Source organism: Microcaecilia unicolor, chromosome 10 (assembly GCF_901765095.1).
Source record: "Microcaecilia unicolor chromosome 10, aMicUni1.1, whole genome shotgun sequence".
NCBI lineage: Eukaryota > Metazoa > Chordata > Amphibia > Gymnophiona > Siphonopidae > Microcaecilia > Microcaecilia unicolor.
The window spans coordinates 158,154,208-158,181,942 of NC_044040.1; the positions used below are offsets into that span (position 1 = coordinate 158,154,208).

Below are 27,735 nucleotides of genomic sequence, written 5' to 3' on the forward strand. Positions count from 1 at the left end.
TAATAGTAATAAATGTGATGATGTCACTGGGGGGGTCTGTCGGATATGCTGGATGGTTAGATTAGTGAAGATCAAATAATTGAGACTGTACTGTACGTATATGTACATATACAAGGCAATTATATAGCCCAGGTGCTCATTGTAATGTGCATGTTACATAGTAGATGACGGCAGAGAAAGACCTGTACAGTCCATCCAGCTGCCCAACAAGATAAACTCATATGTGCTACTTTATGTGTATACCTGACTTTGATTTGTATCTGCCATTTTCAGGGCACAGACTGTAGAAGTCTGCCCAGCACTAGCCTCGCCTCCCAACCACTAGCCCCACCTCCCCCCACCGGCTCTGCCACCCAATCTTGGCTAAGCTTCTGAGGATCCATTCCTTCTGAACAGGATTCCTTTATGTTTATCCCACGCATTTTTGAATTCCGTTACCGTTTTCATCTCCACCACCTCCCGCGGGAGGGCATTCCAAGCATCCACCACTCTCTCCATGTAAAAATACTTCCTGACATTTTTCTTGAGTCTGCCCCCCTTCAATCTCATTTCATGTCCTCTAGTTCTACCGCCTTCCCATCTCCGGAAAAGGTTCGTTTGTGGATTAATACCTTTCAAATATTTGAACATCTGTATCATATCACCCCTGTTTCTCCTTTCCTCCAGAGTATACATGTTCAGGTCAGCAAGTCTCTCCTCATACGTCTTGTAACGCAAATCCCATACCTTTTCTTTGCACCGCTTCAATTCTTTTTACATCCTTAGCAAGATACAGCCTCCAAAACTGAACACAATACTCCAGGTGGGGCCTCACCAACGACTTATACAGGGGCATTAAAACCTCTTTTCTTCTGCTGGTCATACCTCTCTCTATACAGCCTAGCAACCTTCTAGCTACGGCCACCGCCTTGTCATACTGTTTCGTCGCCTTCAGATCCTCAGATACTATCACCCCAAGATCCCTCTCCCCCGTCCGTACATATCAGACTCTCACCGCCTAACACATACTAAGATTTGTAACAGAGTGGACACCCGGGAGGGAGTGGAAAACATGAAAAAGGATCTGCAGAAGCTAGAAGAATGGTCTAAGGTTTGACAATTAAAATTCAATGCGAAGAAATGCAAAGTGATGCGCTTAGGGAGTAGAAATCCACGGGAGACGTATGTGTTAGGCGGGGAGAGTCTGATAGGTACCGACGGGGAGAGGGATCTTGGTGTGATAGTATTTGAGGATCTGAAGGCGAGGAAACAGTGTGACAAGGAGGTGGCCTTAAGTAGAAGGTTGCTAGGCTGTATAGAAAGGGGAGTGACCAGCAGAAGAAAAGAGGTTTTAATGCCCCTGTATAAATCGTTGGTGAGGACCCACCTGGAGTATTGTGTTCAGTTCTGGAGGCCGTATCTTGCTAAGGATGTAAAAAGAATTGAAGCGGTGCAAAGAAAAGCTACGAGAATGGTACATGATTTGCGTTACAAGACGTATGAGGAGAGACTTGCTGACCTGAACATGTATACCCTGGAGGAAAGGAGAAACAGGGGTGATATGATACAGACGTTCAAATATCTGAAAGGTATTAATCCGCAAACGAACCTTTTCCGTAGATGGGAAGGTGGTAGAACTATGGGCACGATATGAGATTGAAGGGGGGCAGACTCAAGAAAAATGTCAGGAAGTATTTTTTCACGGAGAGAGTGGTGGATGCTTGGAATGCTCTCCTGCGGGAGGTGGTGGAGAGGAAAATGGTAACGGAATTCAAACATGCGTGGGATAAACATAAAGGAATCCTGTTCCAAGGAAATGGATCCTCAGAAGCTTAGCTGAGATTAGGTAGCAGAACTGGTGGTGGGAGGCGGGGCTGGTGGTTGGGAGGCGAGGATAGTGCTGGGCAGACTTACACGGTCTGTGCCCTGAAAATGACAGATACAAATCAAGGTAAGGTATACACAAAAAGTAGCACATATGAGTTTATCTTGTTGGGCAGACTGGATGGACCATGCAGATCTTTTTCTGCCGTCATCCAAAACAGTACAACACATTTTATGTTGCTTATCCTAGAAATAAGCAGTGGATTTTCCCCAAGTCCATCTTAATAATGGCTTATGGACTTTTCTTTCAGGAAGTTAGCCAAACCTTTTTTAAACCCCGCTAAGCTAACTGCTTTTATCACATTCTCTGGCAATGAACTCCAGAGTTTAATTACACATTGAGTGAAGAAATATTTTCTCTGATTTGTTTAAAATGTACTACTTTGTAGCTTCATTGCACGCCCCCTAGTCCTAGTATTTTGGAAAGAGTAAACAAGCAATTCACGCCTACCCGTTGCACTCCACTCATTATTTTATAGACCCTATCATATCTCCCCTCAGCCGTCTTTTCTCCAAGCTGAAGAGCCCCAGCTGCTCTTACCAGCACCAAGGTAGAATGTGTTTAATTTCTTATATACTACCTGCAAGCCTGAGAGATATTAAAGTGATGTACATTCAGGTTTAGTTGGTGGTATTATTATTATTTTTTTGTATCTGAGGCAGTAGAGGGTTAAGGGACTTGCCCAATACTACAAGGAGCAGCAATGGGATTTGAACTGGGCTCCCCTGGTTATTAGCCCACTGCTCTAATCATTAGGCTACTCCTCCACTCAAATTGCACTACACTCTGAATGTCCTATACCCCATCCCTTTTCTGAATGTATAGTTCTGGACATGTGAAGGGCAATTCTATAAATCAGGTGCTCACATTTATTTATGCATCATGTATGGCAACGTTTAGAATGAAGATGGGGTGTTGATGTTAGAGGACTGCACCCTGAGGCATTGAAAATTTAGAATAATGGCATAAACATGCATACACGTGTGTGTAAATGCCAATAGAAACATAGAAACATGACGGCAGATAAAGGCCACACGGCCCATCCAGTCTGCCCATTCTCTGTAACCCCTAACTCTTCCTTTTCCTAACCCATCCCATGTGCTTATCCCATGCCTTTTTAAATTCTGGCACAGTCCTCGACTCCACAACCTCCACCAGGAGGACATTCCACGCTTCCAACACTCTTTCTGTGAAATAATACTTTCTTAGATTACTCCTAATCCTATTCCCTCTTAACTTCCATCGTATGCCTCCTTGTTCCAAAGTTTTCCTTCAGTTGAAAAAGGCTCACTTCCTGTACATTAATGCCCTTGAGATACTGAAACGTCTCTATCATATCTCCTCTCTACTTCCTCTCTTTCAGCGTATACATGTTGAGGTTCATAAGCCTGTCCCTATATTTTTTGTGTTCAAGACCGCTTACTAATTTTGTAGCCGCCCTCTGGCTGACTCCATCCTGTTTATATCTTTCCGTAGGTGCAGTCTCCAGAACTGCACAAAGTACTGTAAATGGGGCCTCACCAGAGACTTATATAAGGGCACTATCACCTCCTTTTTCCTGCTGGTCATCCCTCTCTTTATGCACCCAAACATTCTTCTGGTTTTGACCGTCGCTTTTTCTACCTGTTTGGAAGCTTTAAGGTCATCAGACACAATCAACCCCAAGTCCCGCTTTTCCTTCGTACACTGAAGCACTTCACCCCCTATACTGTACCCTTCCCTCGGATTCTTGTGACCCAAGTGCATGGGCCTGCATTTTTTAGCATTAAATCTTAGTTGCCAAATATCGGTCCATTCCTCCAGCTTCGCTAGGTCCTTCCTCATGTCATTCACACCCTCCAGGGTGTCCACCCTGTTGCAGAGTTTGGTATCATCTGCAAAGAGACGAACCTTACCAGATAGCTCTTCCACAATATCGCTCACAAAGACGTTAATAATCAATACACATAAGTAACAAAATTTGGCCACTACACATATAGATTGTAGTTTTGCTGTGGCAGCCCAAAAGCAGGTATACATATAATCTATACGCACAGTAGCTAAATACTGCCACTTTGAGATACGGATTATACATATCAGCAGAACATATTGCTTTAGCCCTTTCTATTCAGCATTTCTAAGTATATGCCAGCTGCCCTGCCGAAAAGTCCCGTCCCGTTTGTATGCAATTTATTTATGTCACTGCATTAAACATTGCTATTTTATGTGTTACTTTGTACACTGCTCAGAATTGTGGATGTGCGGTATAGAAGTATTTTTAAACAAGTAAATAAAAATCAATACTAACAGGCCCTTTTAGAAAGGCATGCTGAAAAATGGCGTGTTTTCAGCACACCTGTAAAAAATGCCTTTTAAAAATTTTTGATGAAAATGGATGCGTGTCCATTTTGGGTCTGACACCTTACCGCCAGCCACTGACCCAGCGGTAAGGTCTCACGCAGTTAGCAGGCAGTAATGGTTTACATGTGTAGAATGACGATTATCGCCTGATTACCGTCAGCGCGCCAGAAAATAAAAATATTTTCCGACACGTGTCAAAAATGAAATTACCGCAAGGACCACGCAGTAGCCGGGCGGTAACTCAAAACTGACACACGTTGGACACACGTAGGCGCCTATGCGACTTAGTAAAAGGACCTCTTAGTGCCTAATATTCTTCCCCAACCTCTCTCTTTCTCTGTTGCCACTCGTTTTTTAAGCAACTGAAAAAATCTGGCTCCTAAATTTAGGTGCCACACCCTTGTCACTTTTGAAGAACAGTGCTCAACTCTCATACTCCCTTGAAAATTGACCTCTTTAGATTGTCTTTAATGCTCAGACATGAAATCCTGACTTTTTCCAATCATTTGCAAAACAATGCCTTTCCCAGTCAAATAAGATTCAGAGGTGTTCTAACCCTTTTTTTTTTAGAGGGGGCGGAGCAAGATGGCGGCTCCGACAATGCTCCACGAGTAGCTCCGGAGAATTGTGCGGTCCAACCCTTCTCTTCGAGGGTTTTTTTTTTCCTCAGCAAACATTTCTTTTTTTGAAATTAATATGCCGCATACGAAGAGGAAGGGTTTGGTTAGAGCCAAGACCCAACCGGCACTAACTTCGACACCGAACCAGCCCACTCTGGAGACCTACCTCGTGCGCTCCTCACTTACAGCGGCAGGAGGTCCCGCTGAGTTTCCGGATCAGGAAGAGTCCGAACTACTGGGACAGGACGTTTCATTGTCCCCTCCACCGCAGCCAGCAGAACCAGACAGCGGGGGTGCTTCTAATCCTCGCGAGAGCGAAGGAAGAAACACACGTGTGGGGCCTGCAGTCGGGACTTCTGCTGAGGTCCCTTATTCATCTGGGACTTTTCATTCAACAATGCAGAACCCATGTAAGGGTTCCACTGCGTCGGTTACCCTTGAGGCAATTTGGGAGACGCTACAGTCTGTCCAGGCATCGACGGACAAGATTGAAGGTTTGGTGAGCAATGTTCAGGATTTAACTGTTTCATTTGTATCGATGAAAGGCGAATTAACTGATAAGATTAACCATTTAACAGCAGAAAATGCAAAACTGAAAGAAATTTCTACTAAGCTGATAAAAGATACAAACGCTATAAATAATAAATTGGAGAACTTTGAAAATTATAATAGGAGGTTAAACCTTCGTTTACTGAATTTTCCCTATACACCAGTGTACTCTCCATTGGAGATATTTAAGAAATACTTGGTGGAAAATTTGAAATTTTCTTCTGATAATATACCTCCTGTGAACAAAATCTATTACCTACCTACAAAAAAGAATACTGACATTCAACCACAAGGAGATCTGAATGTAACAGATTTACTAGACTCTTCTATTACATCGACAACGGAGAGAAAAACATTATTGGTATCTTTTATATTCCAACAAGATTTTGACTTGGTGAGAAAGATGGCCTTAAGAAACTTACAGACTCCCTTTTATGGAGGGAAAATCTGGGTATTTCCAGACGTAACAAAACAAACACAGGCCAGAAGAAAGGACTTTCTTGCAATGAGAGCTGATGTTTTGGCATTAGGCGCTGTCTTTAATTTAAACTACCCATGCAAATGTAATATAAAATATTTGGGTGTAAAATATGTTTTCTTTTTTCCTGAACATCTAAAACAATTTATAGATCAAAAAAAGATATTGTAATGCCGGTTTATGTCATACAGACTGAGCACTTCTGAATGGGTAATTTATAGAATAGGCAAGTATGGAGTATAATTAGCTAAGTCTTTCTTTAAATAATATGTAAGAATCTTATCTTCCAAGTTAATAACGGCTCATGTCCCCCTAATTTGGTGGTCTAATTTAAGTCATTTATTTTACTTTTAAACTATTCTACTTTAAGAATTTCTGACTGTTTTTTTTTTTTATTCATGTAGTAATTGCTTGTAAATTTTTGAAAATTGATAAATAAAAAATTTAAAAAAAAAAGAGGTGTTCTAACCCTTTTTCAATTAAGCATACAGAATAAAATATTCTATGCAGACATACCTCTGTACTGTGGGGAAAGGGAATCCTCTGCAAATCTCTTTTCGGAGGAATGGTTTCCTGTGGATTCCTTCCGGAGTTGGAGTGATTGGAGTAGTTTCTCGTAATGGTGCCTGTGTTAACATAAATGTTTCTCTGTGAATTAAACCTCTCAGAGATTCAACAGTAAAGTATTACTGGCACCTTTCATTTCTAGCACCTTTCATTTCTGGAGCACTATCTTCTTTATGCCTTCTAGATTTTAATAAGATCTTAGCAAAAGCGCAGCAGATTCCAATTTCCTGCATTGTTTTTACTTATTTATCTCCTGAAGTATTCTCTTACTTATACAAATTAAATAAAATAAAATAAAAAAAGGCTGCCTTGAAGGCTGAACTCTACTACAGCTTAGTTTACCCAGTGTATCTGAATGTAACTCACTTTGAGCTACTACTGAAAATGTGTGAGCAAAATCCAAATAAATAAATAATGGCATTCACGGGCTTAGCTACAGCAACAAAAATGCATGTATAAAACAATATAGTAAAAGGGTAATTTAATAATTGGGCACAAATTTGGAGCCTTCTAGATAAAGAAAAGTAGGTGCCTACTTTCCTTTATAGAATACTAGTAAAAAAGGCCCATTTCAGTTTTTAAGGAAACGGGCACTAGCAAGGTTTTCCTCGTAGTGTGTATGTTTGAGAGAGTGTGTGTGTGAGAGTGACTGTGAGAGAGAGAGAGAGAGAGAGAGAGAGTGACTGTGCGAGTGTGTGTGTCAGAGAGAGAGAGTGAGATTGGGTGTGATTGTGTCTGTGAGAGTGTGTGTGTGTGTCAGAATGACAGTGTGTGCGAGTGCATATGTGAGACACAGCGAGACCGAGAGTTTGCTAAACCCCCTTACCCTCCCCCTTCCACCCCTGTCTGAGTTCCTGAAACCCCTCCCATTTCTTCACATGTGAGCTCCAGGACCCCCCGTCACTTCTTCCCATCCCCCCTCTCCCCTTCCCACTCCGCCTCTCCCCCCTCTCCGAGTTCCAGGACCCCCTCCCCCTCCTCCTCCCCTTCTTCCCCTCCCCCCTGATCTAGGACCCACCTCCCCTTCCAGTTCCAGGACCTGCCCCTACCCTTCCAGTTGATTTCCAGGAATCCCCTCCCCCCGTGTCGTTTCAGGACCCCCCTCTGTAGTTTCATGACCTCCTTCCCCCCCGTGTCGGTCATGCCCCCCCCCCTTCCCTCCCCTGTCATTTCAGGACCCCCCTCCCCACCTCCTGCATGTTTTTACCTCTCGCATGCTTCACACAGCCTCTTCTTTCACTTCTGTTTCAGCTGTTCCTGTGGTCCCGTCCCTCAAGGGCGGGACCACACGAACAGCCGAAACAGAAGCGAAAGAAGAACCCCTCCCCCCGTGTCATTCATGACCCCCCCTTCCCTCCCCTGTTGTTTCAGGACCCCCCTCCCCACCTCCTGTACTGTAGGGACGCCGCTTCACACAGCCTCTTCTTTCTCTTCTGTTTCAGCAGTTCGTGTGGTCCCGCCCTTGACGAACAGCAGAAACAGAAGCGATAGAAGAGGCTGTGATGCGGATGATGTCACTGATCTACTGCCCGAATCAGACCACGGAGCCACGGTCCCAGGCAGAGACCGAACACTGGAGGTGAGAATTATTATATAGGACTAGTGTAAGGTCAAATAGGTGCCTATATTTTAGGTACAGAATACTCTTCTATGAATAGCAAAACACACTTGAATTTTAGGTACAGAATACTGCAATATGGATTGTGGGGAGGGCTCTCAGGTTTGATCATGTTACGCCTCTGTATTTACATTATCATCGGTTACCAGTTGGTTTTAGGGTTCATTTTAAATTGAATGTGCTTCCACATCAAATTTTTTATGAACAGGTTCCTTCCTCCCTCTCTGCATTATTAATACTGTATGTTCCTGGATGCATTTTGCGCTCCATCAACGCTTTGCAATTTGAAGTTCCTTTTTTAAGTAATGCTCATTTAGTTGCGACTAGAAAGGGAGCATTTTCTTTGTGGCCCCTGTATTGTGGAAATCATTCCCATGATCTTTGCAGGCAGTGCAGTCCCTTCCATGTTTTAAGCATCTTTTGAATAGTTGCTTTTGGTACTGCTCTCCCTGAGGGTTAGAGGGCTTGATGTTTTGGGTGCCTGTTCATATTAAACATTTGTCCCAGTTGCTGATTCTTAAGTATGACTGTGCTTTTCTATCATGAATGGAAGTTCTTTTATTTTATTTTTTTGGTTTTTAATTGTACACTGCTGTGATTTCCTGTGAACTTCAGCAGTATATCAAGTTTGATAAACTACAAGCACTTACATCTGCCACACAGCCGATGCAAATGCTTGAACCTAGCTAGTTAAAAAGCATGTGTAAATTATTGTGTACCACGCTCATGCTCAGACTCCACTCATGTGTAGGCCCACCTTCAGCTACACACCATTACTCTGTAAATTGCTTGCATCTGCCAGTTACGCTAGGCGGTATAGTAAGTCTAAATAAACATAAACATTAAATTTAGGAGCAATGTTTTAGAATAGCACATAGCAAGAAGATTACCACTGATGTGTGTATGTGCATACATACGCTCATACTTGCCAGTATTTTGGTCATGTACGTGTGTTCTTGATACCTAAAAATGTTGTTGTTGTTCTTCTTATATAATTGCCCTCTAAATTCATTTGTTTTAATAGTGTTATCAAAACAAATTACTGTTAGTCTGGTTGTGAGTCCTTGAGCCCAGGCCGAGGCCTAGAATAGGTGTTAGGCCAAGGCCGGGTTGGACCGAGCAGGCGCTATACACTACCCCAGCTACCAAGTCCCTGCACACACACGCAGCAACCAACTTGCACCTCCAGAAAAGGGAAGATAGGGCATTCAGGTGGGCCTCACGGTCGATCGGGAACACATTTACTCAGAATTCAAGCATGCGGGCCTCACGGCCTAACCGGAACTGACTCATACGTATGGAGGGGACAAACAGGAATAAACGAGGAGATCTCCACGAGAAATAGAGCACCGGCACACACAGAAACACGTCAAGCAGTACCCCACAGCACACAAAGGAAATGAGGGACTGCGAAATAAAGATACTGCAAGCAGAGACCCTCAGCGGACAGGAGAGGGAAAAGTCAGCAAAACGAAGTGTAGTGCCTAACACACCTCCAGCACAGAAAGGAACAGTGCTCAGCAATACAGAGGATAATTATAACGAAGAAAAGACTGAGTCACAATGGAAAACTGCACCAAGCAGACAACTGCCAGAAGCAGTGAAACTCTGCAGATAAAGGGTTAAACCATGCTCAAACACACAGCTGCCAGAGGCAGGGAACACTGCAAACAAGGGGTTAACTGAAGTACAGGGAAAGAGCAAACAAAAACCCCCCACGGGGAGAAACAAAGGGTCCCGAGCCTGCTACAAGGGCAGGACATACAAATCAAAATACAAACACAGCAACAAAGGGTAACTCCGAAGGAAGGGAAAACAAAACAAACAAACTGTAATGGAAGGAGGTAGGAGCTCACCATACAACACCACAGCCAAACAGAGAGAATCCCAGGTGCAGTGAGAGAGGTAATTAGACACACACTAGAAGCAGCAGGCAAACAGAGTCAGAGGAACAAAAACTGCAGGCAAGGTAAGGAGTAATCAAACCCCACAAAAGCACAGAGCAAATAGCTCAGACAGAGCGCATGTAAGGCTTCAGCAGAACAGGAATAACGTCAAAGCAGGGGTTGTAGAGAAAGGTAAGCTTAAGTAGATCAGAGTGACATCAGCTCAGCCCCTGACGGACCAATCAGGAGCAATTCCAAGCATTCCCCTGTCTGACTAGCAGAATTCTAACAGAATCATAACAAGTACTCTAACACATCAAAACAAAACAGCCAAGTTTGGAATGAACAATAATGAAAAAGGTGCAACAGAACCTGATGAGGAGAAACACTTCTGTTACTGATGTCTACAAATGGAGCACATGGCAAAATCTGTGTTGTACAAAAGTTGCTTATGATAAAAAGGTAAGGCAGAATTTCAAATGTTATAAGACTTACTCCATACCAGTATCTCAGTATACCAATACAGGTGAAATCCAAACACTGAATAATGAAAAAAACAAACAACAAAAAAACTAATTGGGCAAGCAGGACCATACAGAGAGCAGTCTTAACTAAGCCTGGTTAATTATCCAAGTACTGGCAATGAAAAATAGCTGGACCCAGATATTTTCCAGCGGCCACTGGGTCTAATTTAGCCCATGGCAGTCACAGCTTTAAAAACGTCTAACCACTGAGGGCTAAATATCAACTGAAGTTTAATATTTTAAAGCATGATGTCTAATTATGCATTTTAACATGATTGTTTTAGGCAGGATGGAGTTGGGGTGATCATGATATCAAAATCTCAGAAAGAACTAGCGATCTGAAAGATAATTAAGAGACAAAAGGCTAAAGGATGGCCTTGATGCCCAATACCCTTACACCAGTGCCTGCTTTGAATTGGTAGATATTCAGAATATAATTTTAAATACATAAAAATAAAATAATCTTAAAAAAAATCATAACAAGGCACTCAAAGCATTCACTATAGTGTAATGTAATCTACCTCTGTCTACTATGTGCTCTATCATGCTTTACTTACCTGTAGAGTCAATATCTCTCTATATAAAACGCACCTCCAACGTTCTAATGAAGCCGGAAGGCAGCCTGAAGCCGGAAGATGTAGTTGTGTAGATCACTTTTTCCCCATGAGTGTCTACCCCGCCCTTGCGTCACAACGAGATGACGTCGAGGGCGGAGCACTGACACCGAATTCGACTGCCCAAGCCCCTCCGCCCCAGCGCATCACCCAAGCCCCTACCCCCCCTCGGCGCTTCACCCAAGCCCCTACCCCCCCTCGGGCACATCAACCCCCTCGCCACCTGCAGCCACCAATACTAACGCTGTCCGGCCGCTGCTGCTTCTCCTGTTGAGCAGCAGCGGCCGGTACAAAAAGAAAAAAGCAAAAAAAATATTTTAAACCTGAAACTCGGCTCCGTAGACACCCATCTGGCATTGGATGTCGTCTCTGCAGCCGCTGCTCCTCTCCCCTGCACGTCACTGCCCCTGGAGGAAGACCCCGGAGGAGCGCAGCGACGTCCAACTTTCCTTGGTCCGGGGGTTTGAGGAAAGTTGGAAGAATAAAGATGGAAGAATTTGGCTTTGGTTTTGCCCTTCTAAGATAAGTGCTTTTGATGTTTGAATCAATAATAGTGAAGTTCTGCTTACTCTTTATAGTTGAGCTATTGAGCGCTAAAAATAAATGTTGTGCTGATTGCTGCATATTTTGTTATTTTTGAACAATGGATATTGAAATATAAAAAATTATAATTGATAAAAGAAATACATATGTCTATTTGGAAGGTTTTTGCCAATGATGAAGAGTAGATCATTTGATCACATTAGCTGCTATAAATCTTTGAATTTGGAGCTCTTTGAGACTTTTCCTTCCGTTTTTACATAATTTGTGATTTTTTTTTGTGGATTACTTTGTTCTTGAGCCTTATTATATAGACTGAGCCATTGGTTTGGATGTGTAGACTGGATAGACTATATGGTCTTTTTCTACTGTCATTTTCTTTTGTTTAATTTTCTCTCAGTGTTTTTATTTAATACTAGTAAAAAAGGCCCATTTCTGTCAGAAATGAAACGGGCGCTAGCAAGGTTTTCCTCGGAGTGTATGTTTCAGAAAGAGTGTGTGTGAGAGATGGAGTGTGTGTGTCAGAGAGAGAATGAGAGAGAGAGAGACAGAGTGTGTGTGTGTTTGTGTGAGAGAGAGAGTGTGTGAGAGACAGAGTGTCTGTGTGAGTGTGTGTGAGAGAGAGGGACAAAGAGATAGAGACTGTGTGTGTGTGTGACAGAGAGAGTGTGACAGACAGAGAGTGTGTCAGAGAGAGTGTATGTGAGAGACAGAGAGTGAGTGACTGGTTTGAGGACCCCCCTGACCCCCTCCCTCTCCCCTGCCCCCACCCATGTGCAGCGACCCTCCTCTCCTCCTGTCCCCCCTGCAGCCACCCATTTCCAGCGACCCTCCTCTCCCCCTGCAGCCACGCATGTGCAGCATCCCTCCTCGCTCCCCTGCCCCCCCCTGCAGCCACCCATGTCCTGCGACCCTCCTCTCCCCTGCCCCCCTGCAGCCACCCATGTCCACCAACCCTCCTCTCCCCCTGCAGCCACCCATGTCCAGTGACCCTCCTGTCGCCTGCCCCCCCTGCAGCCACCCATGTCCATCAACCCTCCTCTCCCCCTGCAGCGTCCCTCTTGTCTTCCCTGCCCCCCCTGCAGCCACCCATTTGGTCTCGGGACCCCCTCCCCACCAACCCTCCTCTCCCTCTGCAGCCATGCATGTGCAGCAGCCCTCCTCTCTCCCCTGCCGCCACCCATGTCCACCGACCCTCCTCTCCCCTGCCCCTCCTGCAGCCACCCATGTCCAGCAACCCTCCTCTCCCCCTGCAGCTACCCATGTCCAGCGACCCTCCTCTCCCCTGCCCCCCTGCAGCCACCCATGTCCAACGACCCTCCTCTCCTTTCCCCTTGCCCCCCTGTAGACACCCATGTCCAGCGATCCACCTCTCTCCCCTGCCCCCCCTGCAGCCACCCATGTCCAGCGACCCTCCTCTCCCCCTGCCCCCCTTGCAGTGTCCTTTCTGTCTCCCCTGCCCCCCCGCAGCCACCCATCTGGTCTCAGGACCCCCTCCCCACCTCTCTCTTCCCTGCCCCCCCTGCAGCCATCCATGTCCAGTGACCCCTCCTCTTCCCCTGCAGCCACCCATGTCCAGCAACCCTCCCCTCCCCCTGCCCCCCTCCAGCCACCCATGTCCAGTGACCCTCCCCTCCTGCCCCCCCTGGGCGCATCACCCAAGCCCCTACCCCCCCTTCGGCGCATCATCCAAGCCCCTACCCCTCCCCCCTCGGGCACATCAATCCCCTCGCCACCCGCAGCTGCCAATACTAACGCTGTCCGGCCGCTGCTGCTTCTCCTGTTGAGCAGCAGCGGCCGGTACAAAAAGAAAACAGAAAAAAAAAGATTTTAAACCTGAAACACGGCTCCGTAGACAGCCATCTGGCATTGGCTGTCGTCTCTGCAGCCGCTCCTCCTCTCCCCTCTGACGTCGCTGTGCTCCTCTGGGGTCTTCCTCCAGGGGCAGTGACGTGCAGGGGAGAGGAGAAGCGGCTGCAGAGACGACAGCCAATGCTAGATGGCTGTCTACGGAGCCGCGTTTCAGGTTTAAAATATTTTTTTTGCTTTTTTCTTTTTGTACCGGCCACTGCTGCTCAACAGGAGAAGCAGCAGCGGCCGGACAGCGTTAGTATTGGCGGCTGCGGGTGGCGAGGGGGTTGATGTGCCCGGGGGGGGGGGGGGGGGGTAGGGGCTTGGGTGATGAGCTGGGGGAGGGGCTTGGGTTATGTGCCGGGGCGGAGGGGCTTGGGCGATCCGATTCAGTGTCAGTGCTCCGCCCTCGACGTCATCACGTTGTGATGCGAGGGCGGGGCAGACACTCATGGGGAAAAAGCGATCTACACAACTACTTCTTCCGGTTTCAGGCTGCCTTATAACTTCATTAGAACGTTGGAGTTGCGTTTTATATAGAGAGATAATTATGGATTTCAATTAGCATATATCTTAATGCACTTTCTCCTTGCCATAAGATCACAAAGCTGAGTGCAGTAATCAATGCCTTGCCTGTACATATCTATAAACTTCCCCTGCATATAAAGAATAAGAATCTTTACTTAAATATTTAAGTGCAGGTTTTCAGTGTAGATTGGTGATGCAACACATATATATTAAATCCTTCTCGCATATGTAACACTTGTTTAGACTAGGGATTCTTTTATCATTACCACTATCCATAATGTATGGTAAGCCACATTGAGCCTGCAAAGAGGTGGGAAAATGTGGGCTACAAATGCAATAAATAAATAAATAAATAAATAAATAAATAAATAAATACATTATTAAAACAAGCCCTGTGTGAGGGAACACAGCCCAGGGAGGTTTATGAAATCACTGCAGTAAAAGAGCGGGGAGGAGTTTGGTAGGTAATAGAGTAAATGGGGAAAATTGTCCTTGGTTGCCTAGATCCAGAACTGTTACAAGCCCTTTGCCAAGTGACACTTAGCAAGTTAAGGGTGACCCTGAACCGTCAACTATAGTTAAGCTGATCCAAGAGGGGAATAGTGGCGATCAAGTTCATAGATGCTGGTACAGGAGCCAAACCTTGGGTGGACTGGGGAGTCCAGCATGTAACCTGGGCTCAGAGTATGATGTCCTCTGCCAACAGCAGGGTGTAACCATTTGGTAATACCCACAGATGAAAATAGCCACATTAAGGGGTCCCAACCCAGCTTGTGTAAGGAGCCTGCTGGGAGAAGGAATTAGCCCTGGTGCCTTTCTGACATATTTGCAACTACATTCAAAGCGGTTTACATATATTCCGGTACTTATTTTGTACCAGGGGCAATGGAGGATTAAGTGACTTGCCCAGAGTCACAAGGAGCTGCAGTGGGAATCGAACGCAGTTCCCCAGGATCAAAGTCCACTGCACTAACCACTAGGCTACTCTTCCACCATATCTATAGGATAGACATCGCAGGGTATAGCCTTGAAAAATAAACCGCACTCTACTAAGACTCCTAATGTGTGCAGAAAGGAGTGCCCATTGATTATTGAGATTTGATTTTGAGTTACATGAACTATCTCTCTACTGGCTGTGCTAAAGAAGATCATTGCTACAGAGTTGTTATTTTGTTACAGTTCAATAAAGTTCCAGTTATCCTTAAACCTCCTGGAATGTTGTGTGGTTCCTGGATTGAGGAGCTTCAGGGAACCATAAAAGAAGTGCTCCTTTGTGCTGAAGGTCTGGAGTTAACCTGGGTGAGATGCAGGTCACACTTACACAAAAATCCTTAACAAAAAATTCATGTTTTTACGCAAAGGGGGACAAACTCTCTTTACAACATTGAGGTCGCTATTCAAAAGGGTTTAACTGAGCAGGGGAGGCTTCTACCCAGTTAAATTCCACTAAGCTGGCCATCTGGCAATATTCAGTGGCATTTAAGCAGATAATGCCGCTGAATATTACCTGTGACCACCCACGCACTGTCCGGTTAGTAATAGGGCAGAACTTGGGAGGAGCCAGCACTTAAACAGTTAATACCAAAATTCAATAAGACAATCCTAATTTGCCAAGCAAACTGTGCACCACTTTGAATATCGGCCAATATGCGATTAGCTTCTAGGTGACTGCTGGATATTCATTGCTGGTGCCCAGACATGCCTCTCACTGAATATCTGGGCTTACTTCAGCCCGCAACTAAAAAACTGCTGATCACCAGAAGCAGAATATTACTCCCAGTATTTACAGAAAGAGCAGTAATAAAATATTATCACTTCCTTACAGTCTCTTTCAGTTTCTTTAGAGCTCTTAATACATTGGAGACGCTTAAAAGATCTTCAATTGCAGTTCTCTCATTTCTGGGGGTTCTCCTGGGCAATGGCAAAGCTAGCCAAGGACTGTATTTCTTTTTGTGGCAGAGTACAATGGCCAGGGAAGCAGGAGTCAAATACAAATACATTCAAAATGGCTTAGGTTTTATACCAGCCACAGCTTTCCTCAAAAGAGGTCTCCTCCCACCATTATATCACTTGTTAGGAGAGCCCTCCACTTGTTCCAGAAACTACTGGGGTATTTACAAGTCAAAGTCCAGGGCTTTAGCGGAGCCACTAGATTGTAAGCTCTTTGAGCAGGGACTGTCTTTCTTCTATGTTTGTGCAGCGCTGTGTACGCCTTGTAGTGCTATAGAAATGCTAAATAGTAGTAGTAGAGCAGGAGTTCTTAGCCCACCCAGCCAGTTGGGATTTTAGGATCCCCACAATGAATATGCATGAGATAGATCTGCATACAATGGAGGCAGTGCACACAAATTTATCTCATACATATTCATTGTGGAGATCTTGAAAACCAGACTAGCTTTGTGTCCTAAGGACTGGGTTGAGAACCTCTGCACTAGAGGTTTTCTGCAACTCTCAGTGGAGCAGAATCCTAGTTGTGTCTACACTAAAGTAAGTACCTAGCACTGAAAATCAGCACTAGCCTCCTAATTCTATAAAAGTCACCAAAAACTGCATGTGAAACTTTGGGCGTGTGCCCAATCTGTGTGTGTAATTTAATTGAATGAGACCATTAGCACCAATAATTAACTTTTTAACAAAGCAATTATTGGCACTAATTTTAGGCATGGGATCAGCGTCTAAAATTTATATGCGATCAGAAAAAGGGGGCATGGAAATAGGAGGGGCATGGGTGTTAACGGGGCATTCCTAAAATTAATACGCATTGTTATAGACTAACGGGGATACATGCCTAAGGTAGGCGCATACATTTGCACCACATTTCAATTGGTGCAAATGGCTGCACCTAGGGTTACCATATGGCTCCAGAAAAAGGAGGACGGATTGAGCCAACCGGGTTTTACTTCCATTCAGCCGGGTTTTACTTCCATTGCTTCAATGGAAGTAAAACCCGGTTGGCTCAATTGCTTTCCATTGAAAGCAATGGAAGTAAAACCCGGCTGGCTCAATCCGTCCTCCTTTTTCTGGAGCCATACGGTAACCCTAGCTGCACCTACAAAATTAGGTGTGATTTCTGGGTGTAAGCGCTGTTCTAAAAGTCTGTGCAGCTCACTTGCACGTAATTTTTTTTTTTTGTAGAATAGCTTGATATTTCCACCTTGGTAAAAGTGGTTCTTTCCGAGGACTTCTGTTCATCAGCTCCTTAGTCCTTGAGGTCCACCAGCAATTCAAATTTTCAGGATACCCCTAATCCATAAAATGGATTTACATATAACAGAAGGTAGTAGATATGCAAATCTACCCCATTCAGATTCATTAGGAATATCCTGAAAACTGGAGCACTTTGCAACCCTGGAAAGGTGGAAATATATACTGTGCAAATTTTTTTCTCTTTGTTCTCCCCCCCCCCCCCCCCCCCCCACCCCACATCAGTGCTCAGGCACCCCACCGAGCCTTTCAGGAAGTTGAGTGTTACTCATACAGCCCTCCTGGTAGGCTCAGCATGGTATGAGGCAGTTAAAGGGAGACTGTAAGCCAAACCACAGAAAGAGGAATAAAAAGGCCAGAACCAAGGCAGTTTTAATGCACTATATTTACAGCAAGGCATTTTCCTTTGGATAACCTTTGAATCAGACAAGTGCTAGTGCTTTTACAACAAATGCAGCGCTTTATTCTAAAAATAAGATACATACATACAGCAATGCTGCAGAAAACATCTGTAATGATAGAAATCTGGTTAGAAATTATTTCTACCTTTAGTTTATATATACCTAATCTTCCTGATGTATCTAGTGTACAAAGAAAAGTATTTTTACCTGTATTTGGTTGTAGAGTCTTTAGCATTCTTGTTTCCTCTATATTGTCTGTCTCTACAGGAAAGGGAGCCCCTGGGCCAGCACGCCCAGGAAGGCAATGAAACCAGGTGCCATTGCCCCTCCCCAGGAAGAAGAGGAGGGAACTTCCCCCTTCCCTTTCCTTAAGGAGGTTGGGTGGTGGTTTCATGCCACCGGACACTAAGGGCCAAGAGGGAAGATCATTTGAGGAATCTGATCAACCAGGAGGTGGACTATGTGCAAGGGATAAAAGGAAGCAAGGGTAGCTCGGTCTCTTTTCCTGTTCCTGCTGCTAGCCTTCTTAGATCAGGGTAAAACTGGCCAGGGTTCCCAGAGTCTCTCTGCATGGCTCTCCATTCCTTTCCTTCCTTCCTTCTTTCTTACCCTTCCCCCAGGACCAGACACTTCCTCCTGAGCTTTTAAACTCTCTGGCTGCTGTCAGCAGGACTGCAAGCAGCTTTGGCCCTGCAGTCATCATCCCTGTCTTCCTTGGTCATATTATCCCCTGAGGCTGCCACTTTGCATGGCTAGACACCCACTCACCTGCTGGCCCCAACTCAGCTGTGCACATACTGGTATGGGATGAGTCTCACCTTCCCCTGGGTACAACCTACCCTTTTTGGACCCATTCAAGGCCTCACCTTGATCTTTGCTCATCCAAGAGGAGTACCCACAAGACTGATACCATCCTTTCTAATGAACCTACCATGAGAACTGCAGTGAATGATCAAGAAGGTGGGTTTGGTACAAGGTCCTGGGGAACAGAGGTATGAAAGGGGACTGTGGACAAAGAAAAGGGAAGCAGTAAGCTAACTGGCCCGAAAGAGCGAGGTGGAAGAAATAGATATAGCAGGTGAGTCAATAAGATTGGATTGGCCATCTCTCCTGTTGAGCTGCATGCTGAGATGTAGGAGTGCCAGATGTCTTCAAGATCAGTTCCAGGTCAGGACATGGCCTCCATTTTGGGGGAGATAGGTCCTGTACAGAAGTGACAATATATATATATATATAGACACACATACAGACAGACACTACAGTAGGATGCTTAGGCTTGTTAATGGTTCTGGGAAGTGGAACACGAAGTGTGACAAGTCTAAATGTGGATCTCCTAGTGGGTAGCTTAGCAACCAGAAAAATAACCCTCCCCCCTCCCCACAAAGTGTTGGAACATGAATCTCCTGGAGCTATTTCTGATAAGTGAGGCATTAACAGATGGGGATGTGAAGATAACAAATAAGAAGATGGGGTGTGACAATATGGGGGTGGTGGGACGATCAGTACAACTAAACTAGGGCAGATCCAACCCTCCGAGAAAAGACTACTGATCCAAAGGTTTATTTGCTGTCATTTACCAGGTTATTACATTTGCTAAAATATCAATACGCAAACCTTTAAGTAGCAAGAGAGTGGGACTCCTCAAGGAGTTCTTATGATACTGTATCACATTGTATTCAGCGGGGTATGGGTAGAACATAATTTGTGTATAAATACCATGATTTCTGACAAATTCTCTTATTGTTAAGTGGTATCATTGCAGGGAATTGGCCTGCAAGTGGAGGCGGATGGCTCACATGTGCCCATGGACCTCTGGCAACTGGGGACTTTAAAGCATGGGGATCCAGAAAGGAACCAGAGGGTCCACAATGAGGATGAAGCGTGGCATACAGGTCCTCAGGGGAGAAGTGTGGTGACCCCAGCATGTACAGAAAAGTGGGAAGTGCTGCTGAGGGCTGCTGAGGGAATAAGAACGTATTATATTATCTGTTTTACGCATAACAATTACATGGCATGCTGGGAAGGAATAATGTAATTACTGACTTGCTTGTTTTCAGAAGTCTCATTTCAGGAACTGGCTTCAACAAATAGAGGAGGAGGAGCCACATCTGTGCTGGAGGACCCTTGGCAATTTGAGACAACGTGGCATTGGACTGGCTGAAGGAATTGGGGGGGCAAGCAGCCCAGGTGTCCTTTAGCAGGGGGCATCAGTAAAGTATATAGCATCCTAAAGTAGAGTGGAGTGAAAATTATCTTGGTGACTTTATGCAGGTCAAAGCACTGGGACACACATGCTGAGGACAGTTAAGGTGAATTTAAGATAACTTTACTGCTGAATTGGAGCGATTCCAGTACAATGCTGTGGCATCAGATGGCTTTCTGAGGGACAAGGCAGAGAGGCAGAGGAAGACAGGCTTGGGAGTGATATAAGGTGCCCAATAAGTCATGGCATCCTGGTCCAGCTGTGCTATGTCCTGGCCCAGGTTGCCACTATGGGAACAAGACTACCTAATTTAGTAGGGTTTATCAGTGGCATTAGTGGCACACAGTGAGTTAGATGCAGCGTCTAGGAAAATAATGTCTGACTGGAGATATATAGGCCAAGACAGGAAGGAGAAAGCAATACAGTTAAGTCTGAGAGCAATCCAGGTGGGTGGTTACTAGTCAGTGGACAATGCATCAGAATACATAGCGTCTAGACCTGGAATATGTGCCATATGTGAGGACTGCCTCCCTCCTGAACTGGTCACTGGCTATAGCATCCCTAAAGAAGATCTGCAGGGTCATTGAACCAGATGTGGCATTTGGTACACATTCCACCTGCATAAGTACAGTGGGCTACTACAAAGCTATTGCTCAGAAGACAGAGAGAGAAAAAAAATCCTTGTTATTCCATCCTATAGTCAGGAGCCTGATGCCCCCACTACCCCTTCAACAATAATGCTGATTTAATTGTTTCCATGCAGGGCAAGGTCAGCTGAGGCAGTGTGGATCATGCATTACCCAGGTGTCCTACAGGCCAGTCAGAGAGGATATAAGCAGAATAGGTTGACTGTATGTGGCCTGGCGACAGGAAGAAGGAAGGGGGAGTAACATGAGAAGAGCAGTATGAGTTGCACTGGATAATCCAGGGAATGGCAACATTACAGGAAATGAGCCCAACCTGATTTGATAGCCATTCATCATGGGGTGAAAGTCTACAGAAAAGTAATGATTATTGTGCTGATACGGGACAGTGTAAGGTTTATTATGCTGATATGGGACAGTGTGAGGTTTATTGTGCTGATAAGGGGCACAAAGAGGGCCTGCCAATTCAATATGCTGTGCATCCTCTATAGGATTTGCAGTGTTTGACATATTACCTCACCCACAAGGGGAAAGGCAATAAACAAATTGTAGCTTTATCATTTGAGGGGTGGGAATGCCATACAGCACCTGTGCATACAGATGGACACTGGTTATGATATCATTTAAATGATTCTGTAGGATGCAGTTCAGAAGGTAGTGGGACTGCTACAAACAAGGTTTCAGTTTCATTGTTTGGGGGGGGGGGGGGGGACTAGGGGATGGTAAACCACTTTCCCTTGGCTGTGTCGGGTTCCTGAGCCAGCAAGTGGGTCACCAGAGGGGTCGTACTACCAAAGGGGTGATATACCCAGGGACTGGTGGGCAGCGCCGATCCAAGCAACATGATGGAGGTGCTACAGGAAGGGGTGTGGCTAGTGTAGTCAGCCATGCCAATTGAGGCATCAGCAGGCTAGCTGCTGGAAGACAGGCTGATGCCCTTGAATGTATTGATACTGCAATTGCTCCTGGCTCAGGACAGGTTCTTGGTGTTTGTACATCCAATAATGCTGTGACCTTGTACTGCCAGATTGATGTCAGGAGATTAATAAAGGGTAGTAGGAGTGGAGGAAAGAGCATATGGCTGCCTCGGTTATGTTGCTTTGGAATTTACCTTTCACCTTGCTGCTCCTACTTTAGCTCTCTTATTGTCTGAAATGGCCATCCAACTGTTTTTGTTTTTTCAAGTCCTCTGTTCTTCCTTATGCCCATATTTCCATGTCTTTCTTTTACAGCCCAGTGCAGACTTACTTCCTTTCTGCTACAATTCCTCATGATTGACTCCATTCCTCCTTTCATACTATTCTCTGGAACTCACTTTGAGTATGCTTATTGGTTTCTCATACTATTTTTACAGTAAAACCACTGGAACATCACTGCTTTGCCTCCAAATATTTTTGCTGACATTCAATCTTGTGTTGCTCCCATACTGAACTTAATATCTTCTCCATGACCCTTTCTGGCCATTGGTACAAAACACAGCATTTCAGCTTAGTGCCAGTTTTTTTATCTCTGAATCTGCTGCTGTCCATCTGGATTACAGTTGCTCGGGGACACAAATTTCACCCATCCTTGCCCATCCTCAATGGAATCTAACCCATACCCACCTCTAAGATCCATTCCATTCCCACAACTAATCTCCTCCATCCCCACTCGTACCTGACAGAGTTGATGCTATTATTAACTTGCTCGCAGTCCTCTGTTTACTTTCAACCCCAACAGCCTCCCATGGTTTTTGGATGGTATTCACTATTCAACCAATGAGTGTTCCAAGCCTCAGTCTAGTGTTCCAGCTAACTCTCTGGGCACTGCAAGTCTCATTCTAGTGCTCCAACTGCATTTCTCTGTACATTCCAAGACTCATTCCGGGGCTCCAACTGCCTCTCTCAGTGCATTCCAAGCCTCATTCTGGAGTCACCAGACATTTTGACTACACTCCCGCGGGAATCCCACGGTAACTTCTTCCATACCCGTGGGATTCCCACAATCTCATTCCCATGCAGCTCTCTAATCCGGATTAAACATCAGATTTTTTGATTTACAAAAAAATTTTTTATTTGCTCTTTCTTCCACTACAGTACCATATACTAATGAATTTCTACAAAAATAATAACACACTATGAAGAAGTGTCAAAGATGAAGTAATTTGTGCTTGGTTTACAGTATCTCTTTCCCCCTGCTAAGGGTTCTTTCTGAACACTTGGCAAGTTTCTGTCCCTCCCTGAAAGCATGTTCTCACTCTGGAAATCTGATGTATGATGCATCAGATTTCCAGAGTGAAAACATGCTTTCAGGGAGGGGCAGAAACTTGCCAAGAGTCCAGAAAGAAATCTTAGCAGGGGGAAAGAGATACTGTAAACCAAGCACAAATTACTTCATCATTAACAGTTCGTTATAATGTGTTATTAGTTTTGTAGAAATTCATTAGCATATGGTACATCCTCCAGGTTTATAGAGAATTCATTCAGTTTCTTTGACTCGTCAGCTTCGAATACGATTTCTGGCACCAGTATCTCACCCAAATCTTCCTACGTGAAGACCAAAGCAAAGAATTCATTTAATCTCTCCGCTATGGCTTTGTCTTCCCTGATCGCCCCTTTTACTCCTCGGTCATCTAGCGGTCCAACCGATTCTTTTGTCATCTTCCTGCTTTTAATATACCTAAAAAAAATTTTTACTGTGTGTTTTTGCCTCCAACGCAATCTTTTTTTCGAAGTACCTGTTAGCCTTCCTTATCAGCGCTTTGCGACTTGACATTCCTTATGCTGTTTCTTATTATTTTAAATTGGCTCCCTTCTTCCATTTTCTGAAAGATTTTCTTTTAGCTCTAATAGCTTCCTTCACCTCACTTTTTAACCATGCCAGCTGTCGTTTGGTCTTCTGTCCTCCTTTTTTAATATGCGGAATATATTTGGCCTGGGCTTCCAGGATGGTGTTTTTGAACAGCATCCACGCCTGATGTAAACTTTTGACCCTCGCAGCCACTCCTCTAAGTTTATTTTTCACCGTTCTTCTCATTTTATCATAGTCTCCTTTTTTAAAGTTAAATGCTAACATATTTGATTTCCTATGAGGCATATTTTCAAAGCACTTTGGGAGGCTAAGTTCCATAGGTTTCTATGGAACTTTGGGAGGCTAAGTGCTTTGAAAATGAGCCTCTATGTATACTTACTTCAAAGCTAATATCAAATCCGATCATATTATGATCACTGTTATCAAGCGGCCCCAGCACCATTATCTCCCGCATTTGACAATGGAAAATTGTTAGCCAGTGAATGGCAGTACAGGAATATCAGCCAATAAGTCACACTAAAATAAAGCTGTAACACTGTCAAAATGATGAAACAACATGTAGAAATGAGATCATTTACGTATCAAAAAACACAGCATAAGAGCTGCATAAATGAGAAGCCACCGAGTCCCTTCCTTCAATGCTTACAACTACCAATATATTTTACAAAGTGGATAAGTCAGTTCCTATAGAAATGTACACAAATAAAATCAACTTACCACATCCTATTAATTCCTGAAGGTCTAACTGCTCTTACAATTGATCCAACTATAGCATGATCACAAGCTGTGGCCTAATGAAAATTTTTTATAGTATTTACGTATAAAAGCAATTTTTAGTATAAGAACACACTCTGGAGTAAGTGAGTATACAAATCACACTTTATTACTTAGCTTGCATGCTCTGACTATAGTCAGACCAAGCAGGCACAGAGGTATACGTGATGTTCCAAAGTATGCTTGCACATAGGGATATGCTACAATGCTCGGTGAATTTGAATATTGGCATAAGCTATACTTTAGGCTAAGCATGCATAAAGTGAGATAAGTCCTATTTCTCAGTTAGTGTGCCTGTAGGAAGACCAGAAGTGTAAACATGTATATTGTGATAAACCATACTCTAAGGTAGGCATGCATACTAGGATATGCTGACCCAATATTATCTCTCCATGCAGGACCCTGACAAATATGATAGGTAAACAGCATTTGAATGGTGCACTCACCAACTCATGATGCAAACCAGATATTGCTACCTCTAAGCATGTCTGTCTGATGCCAGCAGAATGCATACAGCAAGAGGCAAGTACAATATGCCCATTCCCCCTGCTGGTCCCCTGAGATTTTACATACAGCACAATAGTAGAATTACTTAAACTTCTGTTGTCCAGTATTAGCCATAAGTCAGGTATCAACCAGCAAGTGTACACTGTCAGTGCACAAACTATAGTTTGCTCTCTGTTACACACAGTTACTAAGTACACAGTCGTTGGCATGTGATAATTATGGTATGCAGTTACTTCAGCCGTACTGCACACTATTATTTTATTATTTCACTTCATTTGCTTCAGTTTATTGTGCCTTACCTAAACAAAAGTCAGTTCAAAAGAATTGTGAAAGCACATGGGGTTAATTCTATAACTGTGCATCGAAGGAACATATTTTATGTTAAAATAAAAATATTAAGAAAGTACAAACACACAATCAAAAAGACCAACAACAATATAGTTTGAAAGACACAAAGGGAATCAACACACCTAATGATTTGCTACAAAGTAACTAAGACAAACCTCCCACCTCCCCATTTCCCACCCCGTTCCCCAGTACCACGGTAAGAAGTCCATCATAGTAGGAGCATCCTATATATTAAAACACACCTCCAACATTCTGAAGCTGACTGCATGGCTGAGGCATTCCTGCTCTTTGTATCCATCTCCTGAATTGACATCACATACTTCCGGGTTCGTCACAAGCAGAAGTGACCAACCACACAAGGTTTCTCGGCTTCAGAATGTTGGAGATGCATTCTATTAAATAGGATTGGTCAGTTCCTTGAAGCACAGTCAGAGCTCAGCATCCTGCACTGTAACGCTCAGACACCAGAGAGAGAGGGGGGGTGCGGGCTGACACCAGAGAGAGGGAGGGAGGGGGGCATCTCTGTCACCACACACTCTCTCTCTCACACACGCTCTCTCTCTCTCACAGTCAATGTCTGTCTTTCTCTCTCTCACTCTCACATACTGTCTCTCTCACACACTCTATGTCTCACACTGTATCAAATTCACTCTCTATGTGTCACACAGTCACTCACACACTCTCTTGGTCTCATACACTCAGTCTCAAAGAGAGTCTGTGTCTCACACACACTCTCTCGCACACACTGTATCTGTGTGAAACACACTCTCTCTCTCTCACACTGTGTCTCACATACGCACTTGCACACACTCTCATTCTCACACACACACTCTCTCTCTCACAGACACACTCGCACCCAGACTCACTCTCTCTCTCTCTCTCTCTCACACACAGTCACTCTCACATACACTCTTTCAAACATACACACTCCGAGGAAAACCTTGCTAGCGCCCGTTTCATTTGTGTCAGAAACGGGCCTTTTTTACTAGTAGTTTGTAAAAAGGAAAGTAGGCACCTACTTTCCTTTATAGAATGCTAGCATAACCAGGCATATATGTGCATATCTGGTTAGGCAAAAGCACTTATGCCAGTAATAAAACTACCTTACGTACTCATGTCTTACTGCTGGAAATATGCATGTCACACATAATATTCTATAAGTTACGCATTTTTTTTATTTTTATTTATTGCATTTGTATCCCACATTATCCCACCTCTTTGCAGGCTCAATGTGGCTTACAATTCAACATGGGTACTGGAAATAGAAGAGAATATACATTTGGTTTTACAGAGGGTTATGTGTTACATGGTGGTGAAATACATGATAGTGTTAAAGCAAAAGACATTATAAGACAGTTCTAGAAGTTTTAAAGATTATACAGTTACACATGTTGATCTTTGTGATATATCTTGTCGAAGAGATAGGTTTTCAGTAGTTTACGGAAATTGGTCAGTTCATAGACCGTTTTCAGGTTACGTGACAACGCGTTCCAGAGTTGCGTGCTCGTATAGGAAAAGGTAGATGCGTGCATTAATTTGTATTTCAGACCATTACACTTGGGAGGATGAAGATTAAGGAATGTGCAAGAAGATTTTCTTGCATTCCTGGGTGGTAGTTCTATTAGGTCTGACATGTAGGCTGGGGCGTTACCATGGGTGATTTTATGGACTAGGGTGCAAAGTTTGAACGTGATGCGTTCTTTTAGTGGGAGCCAGTGTAGTTTTTCTCGTAGGGGTTTCGCGCTTTCGCATTTTGATTTGCCGAATATTAGTCTGGCTGCCGTGTTCATGTAAGTGAGAGTTGAATCCAGACTCCAACCAAAGTGTGTTGCCTGTCAAATATATGCTATGTAAAAGGTTCTAGGGTCAGTTCCCACCTGGACAATTCACCCCAGACAATTTCCACTCACCAACTACTCCCTGGACAATTCCCAAGTAGGTCAATTTCCCCCAACTAATTCCCTTCCTTACCGAGGTCAATCTCCCCCCCCCCCCCCCCCCATATCATTTATGTTGCCAAATATACCTCAAACACAGTGTATATGTAAAAGAATCAAATATTACTTGGTAAACCATTAGAAAGAAGGAAGAGGAGTAGAGTTCTAAGGCTGAATCAGATGTATCTCTAGTTTTCATTTTAAACCTAGTATTTATAGTGGAAGCCAATATTCAGTTTTAATAGTCTGCAGGCTGTGCTATAGGCCCATGGCAGTGAGTTTGCTACATCAAAGCCATTTTCCCACCTCTTCTAGACCTGCGTTTTTGTCTTCCACTTCCCCTGCCCCTCCCCCCACACACACTCTAGTTTCCCACATATTCAGGTTATCAATAGAAATCAAACAAAATAAAACATGGAAAAGAAAATAAGATGATACCTTTTTTATTGGACATAACTTAATACATTTCTTGATTAGCTTTCGAAGGTTGCCCTTCTTCCTCAGATCGGAAATAAGCAAATGTGCTAGCTGACTGTTTATAAGTGAAAACATTCAAGCATTACTGTGACAGTCTGACAGGGTGGGAGGAGGGGGGTGGGTAGGAAGTATGCATGGGGACATCAAAGCATATCATTGATATTCTAACAGGGTGGGTGTGGATAGGTGAACTTAACTTGTTGTGACTTAACAAGGATCTGGGGTTCCTAGCCCATTATAAACCATAAAGCTGTATGTCTCTGTTGATCACCCTCCCCTCACCTATCCACACCCACCCTGTTAGAATATCAATGATATGCTTTGATGTCCCCATGCATACTTCCTACCCTCCCCCTCCTCCCACCCTGTCAGACTGTCACAGTAATGCTTGAATGTTTTCACTTATAAACACTGTCAGCTAGCACATTTGCTTATTTCCGATCTGAGGAAGAAGGGCAACCTTCGAAAGCT

The 27,735-nt window shown here is 44.2% G+C and overlaps 1 protein-coding gene across 4 annotated transcripts in view; it reads right to left on the minus strand.

Moving 5' to 3' along the window:
- Positions 1 to 27,735, minus strand: part of LOC115478718 (retinol-binding protein 1) — a 318,900-nt gene that overhangs the window by 177,884 nt on the left and 113,281 nt on the right. For all 4 annotated transcript variants that reach the window (XR_003943567.1, XM_030216262.1, XM_030216265.1 and 1 more), the window contains one exon: positions 6,368 to 6,477. Coding sequence is in view for 3 of the 4 variants with exons in the window: in XM_030216262.1 (XP_030072122.1) it covers positions 6,368 to 6,477 (110 nt within the window). In the remaining variant the exon portion in view is untranslated. The remainder of the gene's footprint in view (positions 1 to 6,367; positions 6,478 to 27,735) is intronic.